Here is a 19,330-nt window from a genome sequence, read left to right on the forward strand (position 1 = left end):
AAGCTGGCTTCCATCAATCACATTCTGTGCTTGCTCTCAGGCTTAGTCACTTTCCAAATGGAAGTTTCTTGCAGGAAAGGGTTAAATAAAAAGACAGAGTCTTGAAGAAGCAGGCAAATAGTAACAGTCAGAAGGATGCAAAGTTTGACCACTAGATGCACATTCCACTTTCATCTGCTCTCCTCAAAAGTCAAGTGAAATAAGTATTGCTCATGTTTACTGAACCTTTAGGGTCATTTATTAATCAACAGGAAAAATGGAAAATTATCAAGAGAAAAGAAAGTTTTGCAAAGTGACTTTGGCAAGTAGCCAATGCAAAAAATATTTTTCTTTCAGTATCATTTAGCAATATGAAGCATGACACCATATTAACATGCATAATGAAGAACAGAGAAGTTGCTTCCTCAAAACATGCCTTGCTTTTTTCTTCTTTTTTTTTAAAGTTGGACCAGATATCACTGGTGAATAACCCATTGTAAGAATTAAGCTGACTAGCCCTCCAAAGCAATAAGCCAAAATAAAACAGTCTATTAGAGACACAGTGGTTTGATCACTTCTAATTCCAACAAACTACCATAAAAAGGGTGTTACTAACCACATGGTCCAGGCAACAGCTGCTTCTCAGGAGAGATGTGGAGAAAAAAAAAAAAAAAAAAACAAGCAGCAAAAAAATCAGGCAAGCTACCTCTGGCTCTGGGGCAACAATTCCTGCAGAAACCAGATATTTCTCCCATAAAACAGATTTGTTAGCCCCACACTGTTGTGAAATCCTCATATGCTTTATTTGCACTTCCCCAACAGTCCTGTGCTTTCTTCACTTCCCTCTGTTAGTATCATTTATATGAGTATATTAGAGACTTGGGCACTGGGCTTCCAGTATCATGCTTGTTCCTGTGGCTGCAGAAAGATGATATAATGTCAGTACCAACACAGTCAACTTTAGTACTGTTGACAACACTGGTACTTCTAAGAAGATGCCTGCTGCCCAGAGAACGATGAAGGCTTTTAATATATTTTAGAATCATTATTGTAAGAAATAAACATATATGGAGAATGGGTGTTACTGATTTGTTAGTGACTTTGGTAGTATGGCTCCTCCTCTGAAGTGGTTTCAGCATCTCAGTGCCATGCAAGTCTTCACAGTACCCGATCTGCAGAAGACCTGATGTGCTAATTTCTAACCTTCTCCAAGTAAAACATACCAGGAAGAAACCACAGAAGAGCCTTTACATTTGAGAAAAAAACCAAAACCAACAAACCAAACAACAAACCTCCAAAATAAGCTGCATTAAGTGATATAAAATGTATGATCAAAAAAAACCTTTTCCTGTTCAATTACTGAAAGGAACTCCTGTTATACACAGCGCTGCTGCTTTAAGGAGCTAGTTAGGGCAAACAGAACCTGGCCTATGAATGGAAGCTATTGCTCTGTGCTGCCATCCTGTTGTCCCCCCCCCAAAAATGTGATGATCTAGTTGGAAGATCCATGCCTTGTCTGCTGAAATAGCCTGCAAAATCTGCCAATTCCCATAAACAGAAGAGCGGGGGCTGTATCTAACCACACAGTGAAGTGGAACTCCTGCTGATCCCATAAACTCCTGCATCCTGTTCTAGCTGCTCCTTGCAATCAACAGACTTCTAGCTAGGGGCTGTACCTTCATAAATCACAAAGAAGCCTTTGCCCAGGATGTTACTGCTGCTCCGGAACTCGATCCACAGCCTGCTGTCCGTGGAGATTACTGGTTCAGGGATCTTGTCACCACAAAATCTACCTAGAAGGCAGGAAAGAGATGATAGCACCACATAGCAGGCACCTGTGGCCCCAGGCAGCAAAGAGTCTGTGGTTAAAGGAGCTCTGGCTTGTGTAAAACACCCTTTCACTCCCACCACTTGTGTTTTTGAATGAGTTTCTGTCCCCCCCCAATTCGTATTCAATTATTAAATTAATAAAAGTTTTCTTCAGCTGAGACCAGAATCCCATAGTCACAGATGCAGCCTCTGTTACCCAGGTAAAATCACAAGGGCTCTTGTTTTGATCACGTAACTGGGCAAATAAGCTGCAAGGGTAGGGAACCATGCCCTGTCCTTCTAAAGATGTGACATTAAGGAACATCCTTTCCACCTGCTAGGCCTTAGAAACTCCATCAGCATTTTTGCATCCAAAAGCAAACTAAGTCAAACTGAGGGTGAGATGTGGCCATGCTGATAAGAAAACACCCCTTATCTCATCCTCTGCTCTCACCTCTTCCCAGTGAAGCCTCTGCAGTCATTCAACCTCTTTCAAGAGAAAGAGACCAAGAGCCTTTTTGATCCATGGTTCACCCAGCTCTGAGCTCTCTGGCATGCACCAGCACTGGTAAACACACAAATCCTGCCAGCAAGGATGAATCCTGAAACAGAACAGCTGCAGAGGGCATCTGCAGCCCAACCAACCTCAACAACCCCCTATTTTGGTGCTCCTCTACCTGTTCCAACAAGAATCTCCTCTCAGAAACAGAGCAAACATCAAGTATGCATGAGAGCACTTCATGCAAGGATGGTTTTTCACGTCGACTGACACCAGGAGGGATATATACTGAATTCAACATGGCCTTGGCACCCTGTCCAACTGAATCCCCAGTAGGAATTTGACAGAGAGCAGTTCCTTAGGTTGAATTCAGTCAGGGCAGCAGTGATAGGGATCCTGGCCTTGCAACACCAGGCAAAGGTTTCTTTGAACAACCTCCACTGGGTAAAAACCTGATTAATGCTTTACCTGCAAGACAACACCTTAGTTCCCATCAGCACGCTGCACTGGTAGTTCCCTACACTGAATGAGAAGACAGACAGTTCAAGTCTTACTGGTTGGCAGGCAGCGAAGGCTGTTGCTTTTCCTATGTATGGAGGGCAGAGTAGCTGGCATGAATCCTGTGTATTGAAAGCCTAGGGGCCTCCTGCTTAGTCAGCTGCCCAGTCATCTACTGCCACTTCTGGCTCTGCCTGCCTCATCTTCATCACTTGGCAGCTTCAGGAAGGCTATGACCTTCAAGGATACAAGAGCTATGCTTCTGTGTCAGGTCATTCAGGAGGTGTGTTGGAAACTTTGTTTCTCTGCAACTGCAGTTTCATCACCACTTTTTTCTCTCGTGGAGCCACTCATCCAAACATTATCTCAGACCCTAGCTTTACTCAGCTACTCAATTCTGAGCCCCTGTGCCCCCAGGCTGCCCATCGCTGTTGAGGCAGCATGACAGCCTGAAGCCTATCAATGGCATCTCCCATGTCCACTCCCAGAGGGGCTGCTAACAAACAGCATCAGAGTTGCAAAGCTCCTTCCTCGAGGGTCACTGAGCAACTGCCTCCTGGATTTAGACTTGGAGTTTAACAAGGGTGTCAAGGAGAGGAAACGCAGATGAGGAACGAGAATGAACAAACTCCTTAGAGTGTGATAAAGGACCCATTCATAAAAAGTTATACACCATTTAAAGGCTGGGTTTTCACACACTTCCCTGGGAAAATATGCAGCGCACATGTATTTTTTTTCTCTCCGCAAGAAGCCATGCTTTCACAATTCACACTAATCCCCCTCCCCGCCCCCTGCTGAATTGCCGTCTGTCTGCCTCTTCAGAGCTAATTTCATGGGCTCAGCCCCTTGCGGGAGCTGTGGCCACTCATGCAGCGTCTCCTTCCAGATGGAAACACTCATGAGTCCACCTGCACTAGGGGGACGGGGATGTGCTTGTCTTCTGAAATACCTTTAAATTACTGGGCAGAAAAACTAAAATAACAAAGATCTAAGTTGCAGCTGCTGGAGCAATGTTACCTGACACATGTGCAGCAGAAAACAGCAAAAAATGCTGCCAACCCCAAAACAGGCAGAAAGAAGTAAAACCAGCTACAGCTACAAACTAAGTGCTGAAAGATAAGGCCACAGAAACTTCTGGAGAGCAGCATGGCTTCAGCCTCAGCACTTCGCCTGGTACCAGTGCTGTGATGTCCAGTTGGCCAAAGAGGCCAACTCAGGCCTCCCCAAGCCCACTGACCCCATACTAACTAGCCCAGTCCTGTGCTGCAGCATGGGGCACAGCAACTCTAACATAGCTGGAGATGCTATACAACCTGATTGCTTCTTTCCTTTCAGGCACAAGTGGCTGTTTGCAGTGCAGATTTTACAAGCTGGGACATCAAGGTCAGGGTATGGAGTCAGGATCAGAGCCAGTGGCAAAGCAGGTGGAGCTTCTGACTGCCCACTCAGGGTAACAGAAGACTTGCAGTTATGATAGCAGGAGGCAGAGGAATAGGGAAGACACAAAGGAGCTGCATTGTCTTGAGATCTTTGGGAACAGGAGCAGAGTAGATAACTTGCACAGTTTGACATCCTAGGCATGGTCTAGCAAGTTCCCTGCTAGCAGTACAGAGGCTCAAAATACAGATTACTATGTATTTGTGAACATAAACTCTTGAGAAATAATGGCAGTAGCTTGGGCCAGGAGCTGCATGGCTGCTTCATTCTGACTGTCTGACAATTCCACCCCAGTCTTAGGAAAAAGCAATAATAAAACTCCAGAGACCACATTTTTAGTCCTAGCCATTCCCCTGGCTCACTTACCTCTCTGCCTTGCTTCTCAAGCTGTGAAAGGAAGGAATAAAGTCTTTGCTACCAAAGGGCTTGGAGCATGGATCATTTGGTGTGAATACAGCGCACCAACATCTCTGGATGGAGACATTAATGGATGGCCAGTGTACTGGCTAGATGTAGGCTCCTTCCAGGTAAAGGAAGGTTTGTTTCTGGGTTTCCCCCCCCCCAAACATCAAGAACACCACATAAAATGCAATTAATGAAATAGCTACTCACCCAGTAATGGAGCCTTCCTCCAGTAGCCATCACGCACCTCCACATAATCATACCAGCAAAGGCGACTTTTAAATAGGTCCATTGATGTGAAGTTTAACATAATCTGAAAGGAGAGAGCACACACTTCTCTTTAGGAAGGGAGCTACTTTAAAGGAAGACCCAACAGATTACATGCTTCACCTCTGCTACAGTGCTGCCTTAATGAGTATGCAGGAAAATACAGTTGGATTTTTTAATCAGCTTTCCTCAAAAAAGAAACCCTGCTTTTTATTTTAATGAAACCATGAAAGTACATGACAGCAAATAGCATTTTGCTACCCATTCTGTAATTCACGGTCACTGCTCCTCAGTTACTAAAATTTTACTTAGAAAAAGCCCAATTTGGGTTTTTTAAAATTAAAAACTGCATCTTTGGTTTTGATTAATGTAAACATCATAGAGAAACATATTGCCCCAAAACACAGATGTTTACGGTCTATACCCTTATATAAACAACGCTTATAAGCAATGGCTAATTTTGCTGACAAGTTTCCAAATCCTGACACACACAGCATCACTGTGACGCAATTGTGTTCAGTGGCTTCACCAAGCAGAGTTTAGCATTTACATTTTATCCCTTTGGTCTCCTTCCTCTGTAACATGTATTAGAAGTCACCAACAGAGTGTACTTGTGTCATTTTTGTCCTCACAAGATTTGATCCATGTATTAATTTACATCTATATAGTCTGTCACAGAAACATCATTAGTTTACAACAGATATTCTCCTCCAAAGCTCTGGCTGGATGTGCAGAGTGCAGTCTGTAACAATGTCACTTACTTTGTACACACTTTTGCAGTTTTCTGACTTTGGGCAGCAAAGGAAGGTTCATCTGTTTCTATGCAGATGAGTACTACAAGCCCAATATCTGTTCTAAGCTAATACCTCGGTGCTATGATGTTATCTTGTACCAGTTGCTGCATTTGATTAAACAGGTAAGTTGAAGCATTTCATTTAAACTTTTTTTTTTTTTTTTTTAACATTAGTCGTTCAGCATTTAGACACTGGCTCCCGACTGATACAACTCTTCTGAAGAGGCTGAGAGACAGGAGAATTTACAGCAAGATTTACACCACGAAACTCCCAGTGCCGTAGTTTCAAAACCTGGATGGTTCTTGGCACCTCTGCCTCTGGCGAAGCTCTCCCTGAAGCTAATGGTGGGAACTTAGCACTACATGGGACTGGTCTTGCAGGTCACAGAACTGGGTCACAGAGAAAGGCAGCTGCTGCAAAATGAGTGAGCTCTGCTCTTCTTTGTTCAAGTCTGAGTCTTAAGTATATCCTGAGGGTGGTCTTCAGCAAAACCACTCTGCTGAGGAGATCCCAAGCCAGGCTGTGTATTCTTGCAGCTTGGTATGGCATGAAAGGCCTGAAGGGCTGGTGTTAGTGGATTAAGGAGAGATTTCATTTCCACAGGAAGATCAATAAAACAAAATGATCTGGGAAGAAAGAGATGCTCAGTGGGGCTTGGCAGTTCAAGGCAGAGAGTGGGAGTCCTCTGACAGGGCCATTATGCCTGTGTGACAGGGCCAGGCCACTGATGTCACTCACAGCTCCTCAGCTCCCCGTAGGACCCCAGCTTGCTGGCACACTTCACCTAACTCTTCTGACTGGCACCTGGCTTTGAAAGGTGAATCCGGCCAGAGCTAGTGGGTGGCAGGAAAAGGCTATGCAGGATTCAGTCTTGAATTGAAAGGAAGTATCAGAGATCAACATGCAGCCCAGACCTGCGAGAGGGCTCTGCTCCAGCATTACCTCTTCTCACCTCGGGACCATGTATTCATGACCCCATCTCTGGAAGGACAGCAGTGGTGCTCAGGAATTTTTCCAGGATCCATCCCTGCACTCTAGGCATGCGGAGATCTTTTGGCAGCTGCTAACAATGTCATCACAAGCAAAACCACATGCAAGGGAAGTGCAGAGTATACCTTATGCTGGTGTGGGACCTACCTTCTCCCCTGGGGTCACTGAGATCCTCCAGACACAATGAGAATAGGAGGGGTAGCCATTTGGAAAACCAGGGGCTGAGAAATTTCCTGTTGAGTCCTGCAAGGTCTCTCCACAAGCTACAGGAGAGGGGGGAAAAAATACAGTAACAATAAGTGACTCTCTGAAAGACATCAGGGTCTACCAGAATGTTTGCACATGGCTGCTGTGTGTAGGTTGGTGGCTGGTACTCTAAGGATGTTCATTCATAGTACTGGCCAAAGGATATTGACCACCCGAGACCTTGCCAAAAAGATGATGTGAAATTTGTCAGAATTCCCAGGATAGAAGATGATCAGTGCAAGGACACAGGAGAAACAGCTTTAAAAAGGCACCCTTCTTCCTTCATCTTCCTTTCACACTTCAGCATTTTCAGGTTTCAACCCCATAGATGAATATCTCATCCACTAATCAAATGAAAAATATTAACCCCACTCCACCTCACAACCCCAAGACTGCTGCTGACAAGTCTGTTTTCCCTTCATTACAAGCTGCTCAATTAAGTTCTCCTTAGTTACCATTGTTAAGTGTCTTTTTTGAGGGGTTAAAACATCCTAACAAAAGCAGGGCAAGGCCCACTGACATCATGCTTTGGCTGTCTAGCACCTACCCTGCTGTCACACCGTGCAGGATAAAATGTGAGCACTGCAGCTCACTCTGCTCTCCACCCTCCCATTTTTGTGGCCTGCTGCAGTTGATGAAATGTAGATTCCAGAGCAACTTTTGAGAAGTAATATGAAGACATATGTTCCTTCAGGGAACTGCAGCTTCCAACATCTGGGAAAGGTATGACTACTGTAGTTCCTGCTCTCTGAGCCAGGAGGACCAAGCTGGAACAAGGAGTGATCATCTACACCTGCAGAGCAGCTGACTGGCTAGATGGGAGGATCACAAATATCAAAGCTCCCATATCCTTCAGAGTGTTCACTAGACACATGCAAACACTTATTGCAAGGAACAGGGACCTTGGCTTGCCCATTTTCCAGTTGTTTTTCCAATTTCCTAACCCACTGATGTTATAAAACTGCTCTTGACCTGCAGCTTGGTTTCCTCAGTGACAGTAAGACAGCTCCCAAAAATCCCTTGTAAGCAGCAGTGCTTTGAAAGATCTGACAAGTCCGAACATCTGGCTCCCTTTCTCATGGAAATGCCAGGGGATGTTCCTCTGTCTGATGCTATCACACACTCACTAAGTTTTCAGCCATGATTACATTTAGATGGGAGAGTTGAAAGTTGGAGGTGAAGAGACTGGTCCCATTCAAAAAGTTTAATATCTTCAAAAAGGGGAGAGGGAGTCACCTAGACCAGAATTTTTTAATTTCTCTGAAGTAGTTTGATCCACAGCTTGACAGATCAGACTAAATGAACAATAGGCAGGGACACAAAAAGGGGTTTTTGCCCAACCAAACAGGTCAATGGATGCTCTGGAAGGTGGAGTCACTCCTAGGAACAAGTAGCACATATTTCAATACACAGGTCAGCATGGGATCTGGCAAAGTGATTCTGGTCAGAAAAGCCAAAGGTATATTAAACTACTAGAAAAAAGCACCACTGAGCAAAACAGGCAGGTAAATGCACACATCTGCCCCAGAGGAATGAAGAAAATAAATGAAAGGTCCAAGCCTCTACACTGCTCCTTCCTTCTCAAGCAGCTTTGAGCCCTGACAACTTCCCCTACCATTATGCAACTACAAAGGAGCATTGCACAGCAAGTTTTATATCCAGTTCTAGCAGAAATAGCTAATATCCTCTCACCTCTCCCAAAATGTTTGGTAGGTGATGCTGTCCGTATTCTTTGGGTGGATGGAGATGCTTGTAAAAGGTGATAACCCGCAAGAACTGGAGAAGAAATCTGGACTTCTATCTGCAGAATAAATACACTTTCTTCCTTTCTACCTCTTGCAAAGATGCCTTTCCCTGTTACCTGAGTCAGAATCTGTTAGGATAATTCCAGCTCCCAGTATGTTCCTCAATCAGGAAATGCATGCTGCCCCAGCAGACAAACATCTCAAAGAAGCTGGGTCCCAGCCATACTTATTCTGAGGACAGCAAGCCATTCTTCAGCTGATCCTCTGGCATCACCACTGGTCAATGCATGGTCTGGAATGACCACCACCTTAGGATGGCTCTAGGAATGCCATCATCTGACAAACTGTCCCTATAAAGAGGGGATTCAAATCCATAACCCACCAAGGTAAATAAATGGGGTTTTTTATATGCTCAAAAATCTATTTAAACAAATATGAAATTATAAAGAGAGCTCTAAATCACTGGGAACACATACTACATGACCATAACAAAGAGGATTACTGTCCTCAGCTGTACCACAGTGAAGGTTTCTGACAGCCCAGAGTTAATTCTCCTAAGTGTAATTACACAGCTCCTGGCAAGATTGTAATTATGGAACAGGTACTAATGTATCTACTATGAAACATTACTCTGCTAAAAGATCAAGAAAGGAGACCCAGCTAGCTATCTACCTTGGAGAGGAAACTCTCCAAACATGCTGGGAGAGGCTGGCCTTTCAGCGCGGAGGAGAGCGACTGCTTGCACATGCATGAGTAATGCATATTTGTGCGTAGGGCACAATCTCTTGCAGAGCACACCAAAAAGCAATACAACTGTACTCCACTTAGTAGCAAAGAAGTCAACAGGTCCAATAAGACTAGTGTTTGGTACTTGTGGGATCCAAGAAACCGAGCTGAGATGGTTTTCGCCCATGGTGAAGAGCCTGTTTTACACATAAGCAGCTAGAAAGGAACAGAGGTGAAAAGCAAAGTAGAAAAAGCGAATGTTTCATAGGTCATTTGTAAATGAAATAGTTGAGTGACCGGCACTTACTGCTCATCAGCTGGTTACTGGTACATTACAACTGTTTGAAAATGCAGAGAGAATTGGAAGGGATGATATAATGCAGGACAATTCTCAATTTATGGTTTAGCCATTCCTACACAGCACAGCCACACAGGTCTGTCTCCTTCAGCACCACACAAGGCAGCAGGACATGCTGTTTGAAAGTATTTTGTAGTGACTATACTCATCAAATCCTCAAACATGCAGCCATATAAAATCTAACATTTATTACTACTTAGCAGAATGCAACTTGTCTTCCAGTTTGGTTTCACCTGGCTTGGCACTAACTTTAACCCAGCAGGTACAAGCTTTGGGGAATTAAGAGCAATTTAAAACAGCAGGGTTTTAGAATGGAAAAGCTAAGCCAGCCCTAACTGTAGCAGCTACAAGAGCTCCACTCTAATGAGTTGGGAGAGCCCTGTTTCTTACAATAGACAGTTTTTCTGACTCGTACCAGTACATGCTTGCAACTCATCCTCGACCATGCTAGCTCTTTTTTTGGGAGGATTTTCTCATGCATTCTCAGATGAAGACTCTCTTTCTAAAAGGGAAACCATCTGCCACTCAATTTCTGATTATGTTGTTGCATTTTACCTAAAAATCCTCAGCTTGACTATTGAATAAAGTTGTCCTCAACCTAAATTCAGACCCTGCTTGAACATACAACTGAAGTTCTTTGGTTTTGAACTCCTGTGGTTTGCATTTTGCAGAGGAAGAGAACTTTTCAAGGTGCAGATTCAAATGACAATTGAAGATGTTAATGTCATTAAATATACTGCATCCCTTCTCTTCAAATGCAACCTGTGTATAAATTCTTATGCAAAGAAAAACAGAAAACCAAACCAAAACAGATGTTTCAAGAAAATTTGTTTAGTAGGCATAAAGCTCTTTTCATTCTGCTGCAAAATAAGTTCTGAACTGCAACAAACTCTGCTACAGCTTTGTGGAAAAAAACCTAAAAAGGCAGAAAAGTTCTACTTTGCAAGTGGAAAACTTGAGACTCAGAAGGGTTCTAATTTTAAATAAAGTTGTTTTGCAGTTTTTAGTTCGACTTAAACCTCAGGCCAAAGTGGCTTTTCAGCTTGCCTTAAGAAATCTGAATCTATAGTAGATACTTCCAGCTATGGGAATGAAAAGCCTGTTGGTTTAAATCTGACTCGATTAAAAAAAACATGGTGCAAGACATCCCTGAAATTTTTTTTTGAGTATTCAAATGAACTAATCCCTAAATAAATCTGTGAGATAATTTTCCAAGAATTACCTCTTGTTCAACCAAAAGTGAGAGAAAATTATGAGTGGTAAAAAGAAAAGAAAAAGTTAATTAGAACTAGCACACCTAAGAAAGTTATACTACTCAGTGGTAAGTGATCCTCAAACATCCCAGACCCTGAAGTCCCCAGAATTCATTCTAGACCCTTATGAACTCTCTGACCTGTAGGTGGATACAGAGAAGCAGCAGATTTGCACACTAGCTATCAACCATTTTCCATGGCCTCATGAATGATTCACAGAGCAGTGGTAGCCAGTCACTCAGTTAAGATGCAACTCTGTACACTGGTAGAACTTATTCCTCCTCCTCACCTTCTCCCCTTTTTCTGTGATATACTTATTTGAAGAGGATTAATCATTTATGATCATATTAGGTTTATGATCAGTCAAAGCCACTCTCAACTGGGCCAATATGCTGGCCACATCAATCCATTTAGATAAACTCTTGGGCCATGCTTGCAAAAGTACTTTTTTGTGTCCCTGCATTATTACGAATGTTACAGAGTCATTCTGCAAAATTAGAGCAACTCTCTCATCTCTCATTCTCCACTATCTTCTCATGGATGCTTCATTACCTGCAGAAATTCAACAAAGCCTGTTAAATTTTCTAACTCCAAGCATCACATCTCCCATGCTATCTCTCTTCTCAGTTGCTGCAGTCAATGCCACAGGCACCAGACCGGGTGCATCTTGGCTTGAAGCCTCTCTTTACATACTGTCCTTAAGTCTGGCAGATTGCTTTTCTGAAATCTGGTTTTCTCTGTTAACTTATTCAGTTGAAACTGTTGCATAAACTTTCACTAACACCTCCAGTTTAAAAGGATCCTTTTGTTCTGATGGGTAAATTTAGTCTCACAGTCATATTTGTGATCCTAGTGATCTTTTTGACTACCTTTTCAGACCCCACATAAAGCAGAACCCGAACTATTGGTCTTTAGTATGTCACACATACATAGATGGGTTCTCTACCAAAGCTGTTCCTAGTCTATCAACCCTTCAGTAGCAGAAAGAAGGATATAGTCCTCTCCTGAACAGCCCAAAGCACCAGCTTCCAGCACCTGTTTGTTTCACAAATCAGCATATTTGAGCTTTCTTCCATGTTATCTCCCAAGCCTCAGTGCAACACAACATAATCACAGAGATAAACTTACAGTTTCTTTAAGGCTCGTCTCTGGGACAAGAAGTATATAAATAATTCAACAGAAGTTTGATGGTTGGTGTGTAGAGATCCCAGTTTACCAGATATCCCTCTGCACTTTGCTAATTCCTAGTCCCTACTCTGTGCGTGGTCTTGTACATCAATTTCATTTTCTATGAACAGAGTCTCTACTGGACTAACCTGAAGCCCTAAACCAAACTGGAATACTGGCAAAGTACTAATAGGAGACACATATTAGGCAAGTTCAATCCTCACAGAAGTCCAGCCTGAAGAATTTGATGGTCTAACATTTCCTGAGTCTCTTTCATCAAAGGGATTGTTAAGGTGCTCTTGAACTCCAAGGCCTTACAGATAAACCACGTGTCTACTATAAAGCTGGATCCATCTCCACAAGCCATATTTACCTGGGCATTTGTACAACTTCCTCGCCTGAGCGATGTCTCCCTGACTCAGGCGAATTCGCTGACCAATAGTTGGCCGGACCCCATTATCATCACGACGGGGAAGGATGGTGTCGAGGAAAACCCCTCTAAAGGGAAGAACAGAGAGACACAGGGCAGTGAAGTAGATAAAGTGACATGATGCACAGAAAGTCATCCTGGCAGGCCTCCCACACCATCCCCTTGACCATATATCTCATGCTAACAAGCAAGAGTAATGCAGATTGTGATAACTGCTTATCTTGAGGGGGCCCTTCTTGCTATAGCACATAACTTCCAAATGTAAACACAAGTCTACCAAGCCAGTAAATTCCTGATATATTGTGATATATCAAGGTTGCTGCTGCCTCTGAGTACAGACATATTCCTTGCTATAAATCAGAAAAGGCAATGAAGTGTTCTTGCAAAGGTTCATGGTACATCTGCCTCAGCAGGAGCACAGATTGGACATTTAAGCCAAAGGAGCAGAGTGAAGGGGAGTTTGTTCAGTAGCTGGCAGTGACTGTGGTTGCCACAGACAAGATAAAAAAAACAAGTGCTCTAGCTTTGTTCTGCATGAGTTTCTAAGCTAGTAACTCCACTTGTCTCTGACTCTTTTTCCTCACAACTATTTCTTCCATGTGGTACTTCATACTTAGGAGCTCTTTACTGCACTTCTGATCTCAGTCCAGTAAAGGATTTAAGACCAGGCCTCGCTTCCATGAAAATGCAGAGTCCATGCATCCAAGCAAAAGCTTGCACGCAAGAGAGACCCCAAGGCAACATTAGGACTGCAGGGCTAAAGTGGGAGGGAGGAATCAAAAACCTGAACTCTAGGCTGATGAAGGCCAAGCTTTTGTGGCCAGACTGTCCAAGTCCACAGGAACTATTTCACTGCATCCCTGAATGCCTGACAGGCTTGGAGGTGCACAGGCTAACAGTTGAAATTTCAGCATCAGTTCAGTGAGGAAGACTTCTCTTTCTGAAGGACAGGATACAACTATCTGTAGAGTTTGATGGGAAATCAGGGCAGAAGCAGTAATTTCAGCGCTGCCTAGTCCTGATACAAGATTCTTCAGGTATCGGTTAAGCTCTGAGTACACAAATAATTCTGTTCATTGGGCTGTTCAACTGTGTAAGAGCCTTGGGAAAGAGTTTGAGAGGGTTTTTTGCATTGGTTTGATTTTAAATAAATCCTGCAGGCAGAGTACTTGGATCACAGCTGTCCAGAGCTGCAGTCAGTATTCTTGAACAGAAATTATCATTCTATTAAACACATTTTGTGTGAGGAAATTATTTTGTAAATATTCAAACTGAAGAAAGATATAGAGAGGAAAGAATTTAATCTGTTTTAAAAACTAGAATCAACTCTTGCATGGGGGATGTTTTTCTTTCAGTGGTAGGAAAATTCCCTGATCAGCACCAAAATGAGTGCTTACAAGCTCTGAGGTGAGCCCATCTAATTTTGGTTGATGAATTCCAGCTGGCATTCTACACTGCTTGCCTCAGGCTGAATTTATTTATGTATCAAAAATAAATTCTCCAATTCCAGAAACACCATGAACAGAGAAGCAGGTTGGTTTGCTTGAAGTAAGTTTTCAACTCTCCTCAGAAGTTCACAGAAGAACTTGGCATTTAGCAGGGATGTACTTCTGTGGCCAGTGAAATGCTTTCTGCAGATCTCCAGGCTCAACCAGGGAAGAATGACAAAGTTTAATAGAGAAACCACCACTTGTACATACAAACTTTTGATTCTTTCTCCCATTCTAGCCCTCACAACTACGTACTCACAGCCTCTGGCCTTCTGCAAATAGCATACACCGAGGATATTGCTCACACAATGCAAACAACCCACAGCTTCAAATTACCCTTATTACCCTGCCAAACACATTTTCTTCCAGAAGGCTCTACCCTATGTTGGGGCAGTAAGATTTATGGGTTTGCCTTTTCCACCAACTGAGTTTTGTACTCTCTACACATGCATTGCTGAACGTGACTCCAAATTACATGGTGGTAAGTATAGTTCCTCTTGTTTTACTATCAAAGGAACTGAGAACAGAGGAGAGTCTTCCTGGCCTAAACCACACAAGTCCCAGCAGTCCCATGCTGTCCACCCAAACCCCATCTGCTTAACAACACTTATGATGTTAAGCTGCATGTTTGGTGTGTGTCTTTAATAGCACCGATACTTTGGCTCACAAATTAAAAACCACCAAGCAGACATCATTACACAGAGCAGCTCAGGAACTCTAACACCAGAACCATTCCTGAATAAGATACCTAAACTCTCCTCCCAGAGGTAGGAAAAGAACCCAGCAATCTTGGGATGCCCCATTCTCCTGCTGTCCAGGCATGGGCAGAACAGGCATTAGCTGCCCAACACAGTGGTAAGCCAAGCACAACAACCCACCATTGCTACTAGCTAAGAACAACAGAGAGAAGAGATACTCTCAAGAGTCATTAGCATCCACACAATACCCTGAATGTGTAAAGATTTATGCAAACATCATGAAATTATCAACTAATCTTGGGAAATGCTGAACATTCACTGTGTCATCTGAGGGCAACTGATACAGGTGCTTGAACACCACTGAAAGAAGCAGCTATTCGAGGCAGGTTAAGCACTCAGCTGCAGGCACCTATATTTTGTCCCAACTCTACATTTATATCCCCATGTGCAGAAGAGAGACAATACTACTTCTCACAGTAAAACCTGTGGAGGATGCGTAGACATCATGCACATAATTAGGATGGTGTGTTACAATTATATCAAGAAGATGCCTGTTGAAAAGCAGGCAGTGCTACCTGCACCCTAATTTGAACACAAGCTTTGCAGAGGCCATGTTTATAACTCTGGGCTGTGCTGCCATGTCTACTAGCAAGAGACTTAGTGAATTAAGGAATTAAGGTGACCACTATTTGCTTAGAGCTCTGTGAAGGTTTAAACTTTCTTATTGCTAAGCTGCCATTTATGGGTCTTGACAGCTGTATAAGAAATTGTTTAATGAGCCAGCAATATTAAATTTAATTTGCTGCCACATCTGCAATGAAAGCACCAGGAAATAAAAACCTGCAGCTACACTCTGAAAAACAGGCAACTTTGTGATATAGGCAAGAATAGAAATTCCCATGGTAAAAACTTGTTACTGCTGTCATTACAGCCTCTTGTGCCATCCTCCTATTCCCATTAGCCACAGACACAAATGAGAAGTAAGTTTTGCTGTGAACTGTAAATGAGGAGTGACTCCTACAGCAAATTTCAAAAGCACCACTGGAAACAATTTCCATTGGTAGGACACACTACATCTCAGAAAAGCTGTCACTTTCTGTCCTAGGTACAAAGTTTAGAATAAAAAAGACCCAGGATTTGCAGCAGCACTTGACCATTGCAAACACCATATGATTTGCCACCATCAATACTCACAGGAGTTGTAAACAATAAGGTTGAGCTAAGTGCCACATAAGAGTTGCTTCAAGACACTAAGTCACAGACACATCTTTGTGTCCTTCACCTCCTCCTCACTCACACACCCCATCTCCGCTGGTGGGGTGTTCACACCATCTTTTTCCTATGTAGACTTTCTGGTGTCTGCTAATGTATTAAAACACCCATTATAGTCCTTCTCTTGCATGGTCACACAGGGCTCTCTCCCATTCCTAGCCACTGATCTTAATGAAACTTGCTGGAACTTACTATCTTCATGGACTCTATGGGTTGCAACTGGCCAGCACTCACAAAACTCAGTAAGGTGGGAAGGAGACATGCATACACTCACAAATCTCTACTGATTGGTCTAAATAAGCGTCATTCCCTCAGGGAAGCAGATGTCAAGACAGGTCTTGGTAAAGTAAAAGCCTGTTCCCAGCACTGCTTATTTACAGTGAGAGCACAATCAGCCCACAGAGGCACTTAGTGCTCAGTTCAATTACTGCACAAAGACTGCTACTGGGGTGAGGGTGGGTCACAGAGACAAAGGGCTTAAAGAAAACAGACTTAAAAATCCTATTAAGCACCAATTTAAATTTAGAAGGACTCTTGCCATTTTTATCCCTTTTTGGCCTAGCAGTGTTCTGAAGGACCCTGCTTTTTAAGAGACACAGACTCACAGGCATCTACAATATAAATGGCAGTAATAACTTAATACTGCTTTTGTGCAAGACAATTCTAACCATTTAGAGTCTAGCAAATGCTGGAAGGGCCTAGTAGATACCTCAAGGGAAGAAAAATTGTTTGCTTTGGGTATTTGATCCAAAGAAATCTCTGAAAATTGCAAAGCACCCTTGCTCCGCCACATCTCCACCTGCCAGAACAAGCAGCATTTCACAAGTTTGATAATTTTCCCCTGGTTGATGTGAAGCTTTAGAAATAAAAGCAGAAAACAACAGGCTTGACACTTCTGTACAACTGGGTAGTAAGACTTTTTATAATAAAAGTCCCAAAGACACCTTTAATTTTTGCAACAAAAAGTTCTCAAGAGTTTGAATATCTGTGCTCTGCCTCCCATCCCCTTTATTCATGGTATATAGTGAAGGAAAGATCTTGAGAAGAAGCAATAGTGGGATTTATGGAAAAAAAAAGCTTCAAATAATGCAGCAAAATGAAGCTGGTCATCCAGTAACTCTCATTCCAAATCCAGGACATAAATAACTAGATATGTTCATTTCACCTCTTTATCCATTAGAGCTGTCTGATCATAAAATGGGCTCCATCTGAAGGAGTGAAATGGGAGTCAAGGGCAAACAGCCTACACAGAAACGGGCCAGTTAGTTGGGACAGGAACAGAACCAAAAACTTCTCCGTGAAGAAGCCAGTCACACAGAATCACAGAGCTGCAGAGGCCATGATCTAAAGCACATGTATAAATGGTTAAAAAAAGTACCCAAGTAATTAAAGATCACAATCTTCGGTTTAAGTTCTCCCTTGGCAAAGTTGCTAGGATCTCTGAAGGCAATTATGACTCCAAAGCATGAGCTGGACAACCAAGAGATTCAAAGCTGGTGCCAGCATTACCTTTCCTTGCACATGGACATATGCAAGACATACATATACACTACCTGGAAAGGTTGCAAAACATGTTTGAGTTTATCAGCACTGGGTGAATATAGTGGGGAGGGGAAAACAGGAGTCCACCATACTTCACCCACCTTGACTTTCCAAATATTTTTCAAGCTTTGCAATTCAGCAGAGCTCACTGAAACTGCCACATATTTCTGCAATAGATCATAGGTCTCCTTCTAGGCTCCATGTATCCCAAAGACTCAGTTGTAACTACTGAAAACAGTCCTAAGGACATGTAACTTTGGATTATCACCTGGAGAATGTGTTCCTAGCATAGTGCATGATGCTGTCAAAGTCATAGGTCTCTCCCAGTGAGTTCACTTCCCCAGCTTCCATCTTTAAAAAGTTGTACTCCTGACCTGTGATGCCAAACACAAAGGGAAAAAAACAAATCACTTTAAAATAAAAAAAAAGAAAAAGCCTTAAACCTCTGGGAGCCTAGAATGAAAGTGATATATACTCCTACATTGCAACAATTCTAGCTGGATCTCTATTCACCCAACTATTTTGACTGTTATTCTAGGCAAGATCTGGCAAGGTCTAGACAAGGTATTCTAGCAAGAAAGGTGTCCACCCTCCCAAAAGCCAGGTGGAAGAACCTGAAGTGCTATTTTACCTTGCTGTATGTTCTCTCTGATGATCGTGACATGCTGGTCCCTGTCAGGCCGTGTGTGCTCATGCCAGAAACCCACCACATGACCCAGCTCATGAGCCACAATACCAAACTTGTCACAGTTCTTTCCAATGGATATAGCCTGAGGGCCCCCTCCTCTGCGACCGACATATGAGCAACATCTGCAAAAGAAAACCCACAAACCCATGCAGCACATCAGTGAATTGAGGAAGTCTGAGACATACGAATGATGGATGGCGCCTGGCAGGGTCCAGGACAGGCCAGCAGTTGCATACACTAATTATATGTACTTACATGTATATATGTGTGTGTGTATAAAGAAAACATGTAAGTGCCTATCTATAAAAATGCATATATACACTTAAGTGTTATCACACGGAAAAGAATCCAGACAGGCTTAGCAACTTCTGAGCAAATACTAATTTATTCTGGTAATTCTTACACGAAATGACCTGATGCATCTCTGTGACACATTCCCCCATGTAGCCATTGGTCTATTCTGGCCAGAGCTAGACTTACAAAGACATTTGTCAATGGAAGAGATGTTTGCAGTGCAGTCAGCTGCAGGGAATGTGTATGTCACTTACCCACACGTTCTGTACGTGAACACAATGAAACTCTCTTCATCAGTTCTCTCCACAAATGTTACACAAGTGTGCTTCTCCCAGTGCCTCATTGCTTGCTTAAAGATAGCTCTTTGGGTTCCTGAAAAAGAAATCCAAGAGCAACAAACAGTGAAGGCCTGACTTTCAGGAAAAACTCCAAAGGACTTCATCTACATAGGGAACAGTCTATCTTTCCAAGTCTATCTTACACCTGTAGACACCTCTTACTGTATCATCCTTTTCTCTCCTTCTGCTTGATGTTTAATTAGAGCAATTAATTCAAGTAGCAAAATTGGTTAAGCACATCAATAATTCTGCATACAATAAATTTCACCTCAGTTAGGTAGCAGTCATTCTAGCAGAGATGCTGAGTGTTCTGATCTTGAGCACCAGCTACTCAGTGGTGTGCCAAATTTGCTCTCATGACACAATGTAACATGATCACACACATCTTTTAAGACCCAGGAATCTCAC

General features: G+C 42.8%; 1 protein-coding gene across 1 annotated transcript in view; it reads right to left on the bottom strand.

Annotated features, from left to right (window-relative positions):
• The window catches only part of TLL2 (tolloid like 2), a 114,397-nt gene that overhangs the window by 30,037 nt on the left and 65,030 nt on the right, over nucleotides 1–19,330 (bottom strand). Inside the window, exons 8-14 of the mRNA XM_026851468.1 lie at nucleotides 18,839–18,956; nucleotides 18,234–18,412; nucleotides 17,871–17,976; nucleotides 12,544–12,668; nucleotides 6,823–6,938; nucleotides 4,835–4,937; nucleotides 1,656–1,772 (exon numbers count right to left, since the gene is read on the bottom strand). Of these exons, the coding sequence (XP_026707269.1) occupies nucleotides 1,656–1,772; nucleotides 4,835–4,937; nucleotides 6,823–6,938; nucleotides 12,544–12,668; nucleotides 17,871–17,976; nucleotides 18,234–18,412; nucleotides 18,839–18,956 (864 nt within the window). The remainder of the gene's footprint in view (nucleotides 1–1,655; nucleotides 1,773–4,834; nucleotides 4,938–6,822; nucleotides 6,939–12,543; nucleotides 12,669–17,870; nucleotides 17,977–18,233; nucleotides 18,413–18,838; nucleotides 18,957–19,330) is intronic.

Source organism: Athene cunicularia (genome assembly GCF_003259725.1).
Source record: "Athene cunicularia isolate RWA chromosome 6 unlocalized genomic scaffold, athCun1 chr6_part1, whole genome shotgun sequence".
Taxonomy (NCBI): Eukaryota; Metazoa; Chordata; class Aves; order Strigiformes; family Strigidae; genus Athene; species Athene cunicularia.